General features: G+C 41.5%; 1 protein-coding gene across 5 annotated transcripts in view; it reads right to left on the bottom strand.

The window, feature by feature from the left end:
* The window catches only part of GLRX2 (glutaredoxin 2), a 20,790-nt gene extending 10,629 nt beyond the window's left edge, over positions 1 to 10,161 (bottom strand). The window contains exons 1-5 of one of the 5 annotated variants that reach the window (XM_063709952.1): positions 10,071 to 10,161; positions 9,527 to 9,740; positions 5,151 to 5,214; positions 1,596 to 1,772; positions 658 to 769 (exon numbers count right to left, since the gene is read on the bottom strand). In XM_063709952.1, coding sequence (XP_063566022.1) covers positions 658 to 769; positions 1,596 to 1,772; positions 5,151 to 5,214; positions 9,527 to 9,690 — 517 coding nt within the window. In that variant the 5' untranslated portion in view covers positions 9,691 to 9,740; positions 10,071 to 10,161. Of the gene's footprint in view, positions 1 to 476; positions 770 to 1,595; positions 1,773 to 5,150; positions 5,215 to 9,239; positions 9,474 to 9,526 lie in introns of those variants that run through there. The other 4 variants (XM_063709953.1, XM_063709961.1, XM_055378297.2 and 1 more) reach the window with 4 other exon arrangements.

Raw genomic sequence — 10,161 nt, 5'->3', positions numbered from 1 at the left:
TGAACTATTAAGTCATTAATGACTTAATGAACTATTAAGTCATTAATGACTTAATGAACTATTAAGTCATTAATGACTTAATGAACTATTAAGTCATTAAATGAGTAATTTAGTTTCTCTAAGATAAATTTCATTCCATGCTAAAAATTTAATATACTTCTATTACTCTACAAGTACAAAGTGTGAAGGCTTTTCACAATATCGTATAAGATATTCCTGCCTAGTTCACAAGCGTATCAGCAAAAGCCTTAAATTTTAAAGAGAAATCACGTATCAGTCCTTACCACTTAAAAACTATGTGAGATAAAGAGTTAACTCCTGAAAAGGAAATAAAGAATTCCAAATGCTTACCTTCTAGCTCTTGGTTGTAAAATTCATATCTAAATTCCTAATAAAATACATTCTTATCTTGATACAACTCCAACCTTTCATTTTTTTAATACCATCCCTTTTTCTCAAGAATTGGCAAGTGGGAAGAAGAGGTTTCCACCGCAATTTATTGTTCATTATTTTTACATCTTCTTCGTGAAGACAATGCATGTATTTAAAACATCCCCAAACATTTAAAAGACATTATCGGGCATTACCACTTTAAATAACTGACACTGTACTAGCAAACTTATTAGTATAAACATCACTGAAATTCTTTCCTCTTACTTTTTTTTAAATAACACTGATGAACTAGTGGGAGCAATTTTCCTTCTTTGTGAAGCCTATGAGTGTCAGTTGCACCTCCAATAAAAGTACCATTGACAAATATTCTTGGAACCTGTTGGACAAACAAAAGAAGAATTAGGCTTTACTCTAGTATCAGAACTAAGATCATTTCACATAATAACGAGACATTTGAACTCTGGGTACTTTTATGAGCCTGGCACCACAAAGCTCTTTCACAAATTAAATCTTAAAATCTTTACCCTTTAAGGTAGGTATTATTTTTAGCCCTGTTTTGGAGGAAAATGAGGCACAGGAACTTGCACAAAATCACAATGATGGTACCTGACAGACTGGGATTCAAATCCAAAACAAGCTGATTCTAAAACCTTTCTTCCTGATTACTAAAGCTTTAGATAAACTAAAGCAGATAAACTAGTAATATTTAGTTATTTCTTACATTTGTTTACTGAAGGGAAAGAGTGCACTATAAACGTTCAATAAACTTGAAAGTGGCAACACTGTACATTTTTCTGATTATGCATATTATGGAAAAATCCAAATTTCAAGAATCTAAAAACATGGAGCACTAAAGCACTCCTATTAGAAAAGTAATTGAACACCAACCCCTGTATTGCCCAGGTAAAGGGAGGAAGAATACTTTCATCTTGCCAAGAGCTCCAAGAGGAACTCAAAGATCCATAGACAAGCACTCATAATAACACTACTCATCAACTCCAGTCAAAACACACACACAGAATAAAAATAAAATAAATCAACTCTGCTGTTTCCTATTCTAAGAATCTGGTTCCTAGATCTGCAGCTGCTTTATCTATCCTCAGAGAATGTCTGGCTCATTTTCCTAACACAAGGTTCTAGGCTCTGGGTGATCTAGTTTACAACCTATTAAAGAGGAACAGCACCACAGAGGATATACTCACAGTTCTTTCACCAGTCATTTTGTAAAGAGCATCTTGGAACTGGTTTCCATATTCAAGCAGGTCCAGTTCCACCACTTTATAGTTAACATTCATGTCATGGAAAAGCTTTTTTGCCATTGTACAGTAAGAACAGGATGTTTTTGAGAAAATCACCACACAATTATCAGAAATTGTTTCCTGAAATAAAACCACAAAAAATCATTTTAATTCTAGACATTACCATTTAGAAAGACATTAAGATATAATGGAAAGGGTATGGATTTTGGTCTCTCATGATTCTGGGCTCAAACTAAGCATCATCTATTTTTTCTCATCTGCAGATTGAGGATATTTTTCATTTCAGAGCAATGTTATTAGGAAAAAAGATATAACAAAAAGTGCCTGGCATAGAGCAATAACAATAAATAATAATCGCAGCCAATTCATATACAGCAACCATTTCTGTGTGCCAGGTACTATTCTCAACACTTTATCTTCACTGGGTTATTTAAACCTCACTACAATCCTGAGGTAGGTCCTATTATTGTCCCCACTTCACAGTTGAGGAAAGTGAGGTGCAGAGGAAGATCAACAATTTGTTCATGGTTCTCAGCTAATAGGTGGAAGAGCTGGGATTAGACCCAGGCAAATCTGGCTCTACAGTCCAGATATTTAATCTCCATTATACTCCTTTTCCAGCCGGGTACCGTGGCTCATACCTGTAATCCCAGCACTGTGGGAGGCTGAGGCGGGCAGATCACTTGAGGTAAGGAGTTCGAGACCAGCCTGGCCAAAATGGTGAAACTCCATCTCTACTAAAAACACAAAAGTTGCCGGGCATGGTGGCACATCCCTGTAATCCCAGCTACTCAGAAGGCTGAGGCAGGAGAATCACTTGAACCAGGGAGGTGGTTCCAGTGATTCTCCAGCCTGAGGAACACAGTAAGTGGACTCTGTCTCAAAACAAACAAACAAACAAACAAACAAACCAAAACATTGTACATTTCTTTTTTTTGAGACAAAGTCTCACTGTGTCCCCCAGGCTGGAGTGCAGTGGTGGGATCTCAGCAACCTGCGCCTCCCAGGTTCAAGCGATTCTCATGCCTCAGCCTCCCGAGTAGTTAGGATTATAGGCACCTGCCACCACGGCCAGTTAATTTTTGTTTTTTAGTAGAGACGGGGTTTCACCATGTTGGCCAGGCTCGTCTCAAACTCCTGACCTCAGGTGATCCACCCGCCTCAGCCTCCCAAAGTGCTGGGATTACAGGTGTGAGCCACCGCGCCCAGCCCCAAAACATTATACTTCTTTTCAAATATTCAGTAGGTATTCAGGAGTTAACTCCTTACCTTCTATTCTATAACTTTCAATGGTAAGGAATGGTATATGATTTCTTCTTAAAATGTAAGGCTTACCCCTCTACTTCTATCCTTTCCTATATACCTTTATAGTACAAAAGCTGTCATTACTCTCTTGATAAGGTATTCTCATACTCTTAATTCAGGAAAAGCTACTTCCAGAAATGCTGATTCAATGAGTTTGAGGTAGAAGTTGAAAAATGTATGTTTAAAAAACTTCTCCATATAATTACGATATCAGCCTGGTTTGAAAACTACCTTCCAGGCCTTTACCACAATGGCTATGAGATTCTGCTATGCATCCACGCAGCCTATGAAGTTTTTATTTTTGTTTTTTGTTTCTAAACATATGAATGCCTGGGACCTTCAAAAGATTTTGAATGGATAGATTCAGCACCCAGACATTTGTCTAGGTTTCTTTTTTTTTTTTTTTTTGAGACAGAGTCTTACTCTGTCGTCCAGGCTGGAGTACAAGGGTGCGATCTCAGCTCACTGCAGCCTTAACCTCCTGAGCTCAGATGATTCTCCCACCTCAGCCTGCCAAGTGTCTGGGACTACAGACATGTGTCACCACACCTCGATATTTTTTGTAGAGACAGGGTTTCGCCATGTTGCCCAAGCTGGTGTTGAACTCCTAGGCTCAAGCAATCTACCTGCCTCGGCCTTCCAAAGTGCTGGGATTACAGACATGAGCCACTGTGCCCAGCCTGTCTAGTCTGTTCTTTTGTGGTGGATCATAAGCAGTACCTTCAAGGTGAAGGCCAAAAACCAGAAAGTATAAGACCCATGCTTCAGAAGTTATACCCACCCTCGGGTGTCAGAAGGGTCCTGAGTTTTAGCCCAGCTGTCTGCAAGTTGGTCTATTTTTATGATTCCCTTGTGTTTACTAGTAATATTTAGTATAAAAGTCCATCCTAGGGAGGGCCTGCCATACCAGAGATGTATTAATGAATCCATCTTATGGAGGACAAAACTAAGGCTGAGTGGTTCGTAATACTGGGATTTGACTCAACCTTGTCACAACACCAAAGCCAGTGCTCTTCCCTCCACCATGCTGCCTCAGGTTACAGACACACTGACACCATCGTGTAGGGAGAGATGAGCTTCCAGGGCTCTGACATATATTAGACACTGATGAAGAGATTCCAAAGTGAGCTGAAACTAAAGATGACAGTGTTAGGGTTTCTAGAACTCTCTTCCCACTTCTTCTCAAGCTCGCCCTTACTGTATATTCCATGATGTTGTATTTTTACTTTAAAAGAGGCAATTCAGGCCAGGCATGGTGGCTCATGCTTGTAATCCCAGCACTTTGGGAGGCTGAGGCAGGTAGATTGCTTGAAATCAGGAGTTCAAGACCAGCCTGGCCAACATGGTGAAACCCCATCTCTACTAAAATACAAAAATAAGTTGTGTGTGGTGGTGGATGCCTGTAATCCCAGCTACTAGGGAGGCTGAGGCAGGAGAATTGCTTGAACCCAGGAGGCAGAGGTTGCAGTGAGCTGAGATTGCACCACTGCACTCTGGCCTGGGCAACAGAGCGACACGCTGCCTCGAAACAAAACAAAACAAACAAACAAAAAGCAATTCCCTCACAGTTATAGTCAACAGCTAGGAGTTTAGCCAAATCAACTAAAGGCAGACATTTTTTTTTGTTTGTGGTAGTAGTGAGTGGTAAGCAAGAGAGAAAAAATGGATATGTCTTGTAGGTTGCAAGGGAAGAAAAACATACATGTAAGAGAGATTTTCTAAGGCAGAATTAACGAAGCTTCTCAGTAAAAGAAAGAGGAAAAGAAGTCCTATCCCTGAGAGGATGGTTTATGGAGTAACTACTGCACACTAGGTTCTGTACTAACAAAGAAAACTGTTAAACTGCTGCCCAGGCCAAAATCAAATAGGATCCCTAGCTAAGGGCAGCTTGACTGGTATCAACACTAGACCTCAAGTGGGTATGATGAAAAGGAGCAGCCAACCTCATTATCCAACTTAGAGGGAGTGAAGACTTCATTAAGAATAAATCTCATACATTTTAATTACCAAAATGATCTAGGACTTCTTAGTCACAAGGATGATTTTCATAGCAGATTTTAAAATAAATATTAATCTCTTCATTCATTTGCTAAACTATCTCAAGTTTGGATATTGAATAAGCATATTAAATATATAAGGGACAATTCTTTTTCTATGGAGGAAAGTTTTTCAGTCATCTCCCACATCACTCACTTGGATCTGGTTCACAGGCGCCGTCGCTAAATTCTCCAAAGATGATGATGTGTTGCTCTCCATCCTAAAAGGAATTTAAGAGAACAATGTAGTTTATTAAGCATTAAGGATAATTTATCACGAGTTCTATTTGAAAAAAATCAATCTCATAAACAAATATAGCCAAACTTACAAAATAGAAAAAAATTTTACTATTATCAGTACAAAATGTCAATATACAAAGTATTTGTTTCACTAAAACCAAAAAGGCCTGTGTGCTTATGTAACTAGCTTCCCAACACCCTTAATTATTTGATAAAATCATATTTACTGTGTTTAAAGCTTGACACACTCTTATTTATAACTGGCAAATTTCAAATATTCCATCCTATGCCATATGACCTGACCACTGGTTTAAAAATATAGTTTCTATTTTCTTGGTAAAACATGCCAAAACTCTATGAACACACTGTGAAGCAGGGAATCTTCAAAGATTTTTGAGGAAGCTACGGTATCTCAACCGCAATGGGCCATAGCTCCAAATTTCCTAGTCTGCAAAGTGGAAACAATAATGACTGGCACGTCTCAAAGGATTTTGTGAAGATTAAATGAATTCATACACAGAAAGCAGATAAGTGCCTTCCACATAGTAAATGCTCAATAATGTTTAACATTACTACTATTAGTTCCTGAATACAGGACCTCTCATTATCTCAGTATTTATTATCCAAAACCTAGCTATTGGGAGCTTGTAAAAGGAAGCATTCATTGTCAGGAAAATTATCACTAAAAAAAACACTCAACCAGTTTATCATCATCAAATCTTTTTATCCCTGGAACCTTTTCTTCCCCATCCACTCATCTTTCTTGGTCAACCAGGCCCTACCGCACTGTTGGAACAATATCAAACACCATGATGCAAACTAACTGCAGAGTAAAATTACAAATCTTACAAGAGGATTATGACATATAATAGATGTTTCAAAAGAGAATTACTCGAATATCTAAAGAATAAGAGAATTTTTGAAACTTCAAATATTTAAAAAACTATTATCCTTGTGATTATGTTATAAAACTCAAATATTCTGCCTTCAAATCAATACTGTATTCATTCATTGGGGGTGCATTTAAAATTTAAATGTTCTTAAATATAAACGTAAAGCTACTTTTTATGTTTTGTTTAATTTTTGCAAAAGTCCCAAGCAAAATTTTTTAAACTGGATAGCATGAAATATTAGTCTTCTTTCTGAGATGGAGTCTTGCTCTGTCACCCAGCCTGGAGTGCAGTGGCGTGATCTTGGCTCACTGCAATCTCCGCTTCCCAGGTTCAAACAATTCTCCTGCCTCAGACTCCCGAGTCACTGGGACTACAGGTATGTACCACCACACCTGGCTAATTTTTTGTATTTTTGGTAGAGATGGGGTTTCACCATGTTGACCAGGCTGGTCTCAAACTCCCGACCTCATATGATCAACTTACCTCGGCCTCCCAAAGTGCTGGGATTACAGGTGTAAGCCACTACGCCTGGCCTGAAATACTAGTCTTATTTTAAGTGAATCCACTCTAATAGCTTTTTCCAGTACATCTTATCCTTGGATAATGAACATCTGCCCTACACAGTAGTCCCCCCTTATCCACGGTTTCAGTTATCCAAGGTCAGCTGTGGTCCAAAAACATTACATGGAAAATTTCAGAAGAAAATAGTTCGTAAGTTTTAAGTTCTAAGTAGCATGATGAAATCTTGAGCCATCTAGCTTCCTCCCACCCAGGGTATGAATCCTCCCTTTGTCCAGCATATGGACTCTGTATAAGCTCCCCACGCTTTAGTCAACAGCTGTCTTGGTGACCAGATCGACTGTCACAGTGTGGTGATGCTTGTGTTCAAGTAACCCTTATTTGACTTAATAATGGCTCCAACAAGAGTGAAACTCTGTCTTAAATAATAATAATAATGGCTCCAAACCACTAGAGTAGTGATGGGGGCAATTCAGGTATGTCAAAGAGAAGCCCTAAAGTGCTTCCTTTAAGTGAAACGGTGAAAGTTCTCCACCTAATAAGAAAAAAAAAATCACATGCTGAGGTTGCTAAGGTCTATGGTAAGAACGGATCTTCTATCAGTGCAGTTGTAAAGAAGTAAAAAATTCATGGCAGTTTTGATGTCACACCTCAAACTGCAAGTTACAGCCACAAGGTATAAGTGCTTAGTTAAGCCAGAAAAGGTATTAAATTTGTGGAGACAAGAACAGAAAAAGTGTTCCAACTGACAGCAATGTGTTATGCCAAAAAGCACTGGGCCTATGAGAAGATTCAGCAAGGGATTCCTTGAAATGAGCATTTTGTTATTAAAGTGATTGTTCTTTTATTATTGTTGTTAATCTCTTACTCTGCCTAATTTATAAATTAAACTTTATCATAGGCAAGTACGTATAGGAAAATAGCATGTATAGGGTTCAGTACTATCCGAGGTTTTAGGCATCCACTGAGGGTCTTGGAACGTGTCCACCACGGATAAGGGGGAACGATTATGATATCAGCACACCTAGAGTGAGGAAGCTACAGCAAACATCAGTTTGTTCAGTTATAACAAAGAAGAGTAAGAGACAGGAATTAAACATTATAACATTATAACCTACCCAATGTTTACAATCTATTATTCCTTGCTTCCTAATAGTATTAGCAAGGAACGCTATAAAACAAACAAAAAAAAGTCCTGTGCGCTTAACTCAGGAAGGAATTAGGGGTAGCGAGCTAGGGAGACTGCAGCCAACCTGAGAGGAGGGTGAAGCTTTAAGATAAAAGGAAGTTGAGTTCCTGAAGCCTAAACCAGAAAAGGTTAGGCAGCGCTGGCCTAGCCCTAAGGAAGAGCATTGGTGGAATAAATCAGCAAGCTGTATTTGGTTTATCAACTAAGAAAGCAAGTCCTTTCATCTCAGGTCCAGCACTTAAACTGTCATACCCAAACCATCTACTACAGCATTTACTACTGAAGGAGCTCCAATAGAACACAAGAGAATGTTTTCTTGGGTAGTGAGGTAGGAGGTGCATTCTGAAATATTACCCAAATAAAAGTTTCTGGAAGACACCCTTTCCCTTCAATTTCTAGTTGACCTTGGTAAAAACTGTCGCGAACTATGAATAGAAATATGCACGGAGGAAGTAAGTGCACAATAAACATTTCATTTCAACACAGATGAAGCACCTAGTCATGCCACATTTATGGAGCGCCTACTGTGTGCTAAGTAGGCAAAGTGCTATATTGACCCCAGGGATACGCAGAAAAAAACACTGCGGGGGCCTCAAAGAGCTGTCAAACACTTAACAGCCTGTGATTAGCCCTTCAGGAGGGGTCTCTAGCTTGGTCTGGAAAGTTAAACTTGAGATTCCTAGAATCTTGCAAAACTGATAGAAGCTCCCAGATCAAGTAGATAGCGAGACAGACTCTCCGGCCAAGTGCGCAGTGGCAGGCACGGAAGTGCGAGCCGGCAGGACCGCCAGGCACCAGCCGCGCGGGCGTGGGCAGCACAGCCGCAGGTCCCTTCCACTGCAGGTCCCGAAGCCGCGGATATTCCAAACGAGGAAGTGTAAGGAAAGCACTGTCCTCGGTCTAGCCGCAGGCGGCACCACCATCAGTCAGCCTCTATCCTAAAAGCTCTGGCCATTCAGCGGGAATCATCGCCTTCACTTCCTGCAGTAGGGTGGCTAAGTTTAGCAAACAAGAATGCAGGACGCCCGGTCAAATTAGAATTGTAACCAAACACCAGAAAACTGTTCCGTTTTTCCTATGTCCAGTGCAGTATTTGGGACACACTTGGACTAAGAATCATTCGCTCTTTCAGAGAAATTCCAATTGATTGCGGCATCTTGCATTTTATCTAGCAATTCACAGAGGGATGGCCTAAGCGAACATGAATGAAGTATTTTCAACGCGAGAGTCACAGGCTCCTGAGGTCAGCACAGCCGCGGAGGGCACCCTTCCCTGCCCATCCCTCGAGCGCCTCTGCGTGTTATGACTCAGAGCCCACGCGCTAGTACTCCTCGCCCACCCGGCGCCGGGGCAAAGGGGCACCTCCGCCCACCGCTTTCTCCAGACCCCCGCAAGGCCTGCGCACCACGCCGCGGCGCTCCTGCCCGCTGACCCCGTACCCAGAGGCCGCAGCTGCCGCAGCTCCCGCAGCTCCCGCCGCCCTGTCAAGCCAGCCTGCCGAGCCGCTCCTGCTCCAAACCAGCCGCGTCCCCGCCAGCGCCGCGCGGCGCCAAAGCATGGTCAGAGCCCGGATCTGCAGCGAGCTCTACTGCCGGACACCGCGGATCCCGGGAGCCCGCCTCCTCCGGCCCGGCCCCCGCCTTGCCCCGCCCCGTCCCGCCCCTCCGGGCTGCCCGCGCCGCCGCCGGTCACCTCCACGCAGCTGAGCGCGTCCTCCCAGGGCTGCCCGAGCGCTGGATTCCAGCGAGTGCCACCCACGTGAAAACATCCTTTAGAGGGGAGAAGCGGCTCACTTGCTTATCTCGAGGGTTCATCCGAGCCCCGCCTCTGGATTCTTTAGGTTTAGGGACGCTCATAAAGGCTCCCAGGCACTTGGAAGCAGTGCATGAGGATGGTGGCAGACATGCTGGGGAAACGGAGGAGAAAAAACATGACCATCCAAAACAGAATCAAAGTGGTGCCTCAGATGTTTCCAACTACCTGTTACACAAGTTTTTGTGTGGATGAAATAAGAGCCTAAATATATCCTCTTATAATTAGGCAATTGGTCGAGACCCAATGTAAATTATGGGGATATTGGGGTTTACATCCATAATTAAAAGAAAAAATCCGGTGTTGAAGGTTTACTCCAAAGAAGACAAAGATTATTTCCCACCACCTGCAAAAAAAAAAAAAAAAAAAAAAAAAAAAAAAATTAGGAAACAAAACAAAAGAAATTAGCACAGAGATGTTTCACCATGGCTTTGGAAATGGGCGATTGCTGTTGACAGGATTACTTAAGCCACTCAGCGGTGGTAATAGCCTTTGTGCGTCACTATTTAAGGTTG

This window comes from Gorilla gorilla, chromosome 1 (assembly GCF_029281585.2).
Source record: "Gorilla gorilla gorilla isolate KB3781 chromosome 1, NHGRI_mGorGor1-v2.1_pri, whole genome shotgun sequence".
Lineage (NCBI taxonomy): Eukaryota > Metazoa > Chordata > Mammalia > Primates > Hominidae > Gorilla > Gorilla gorilla.
Note: the sequence above shows the minus strand (reverse complement) of the source record. Positions and strands in the feature narration are given on the sequence as shown.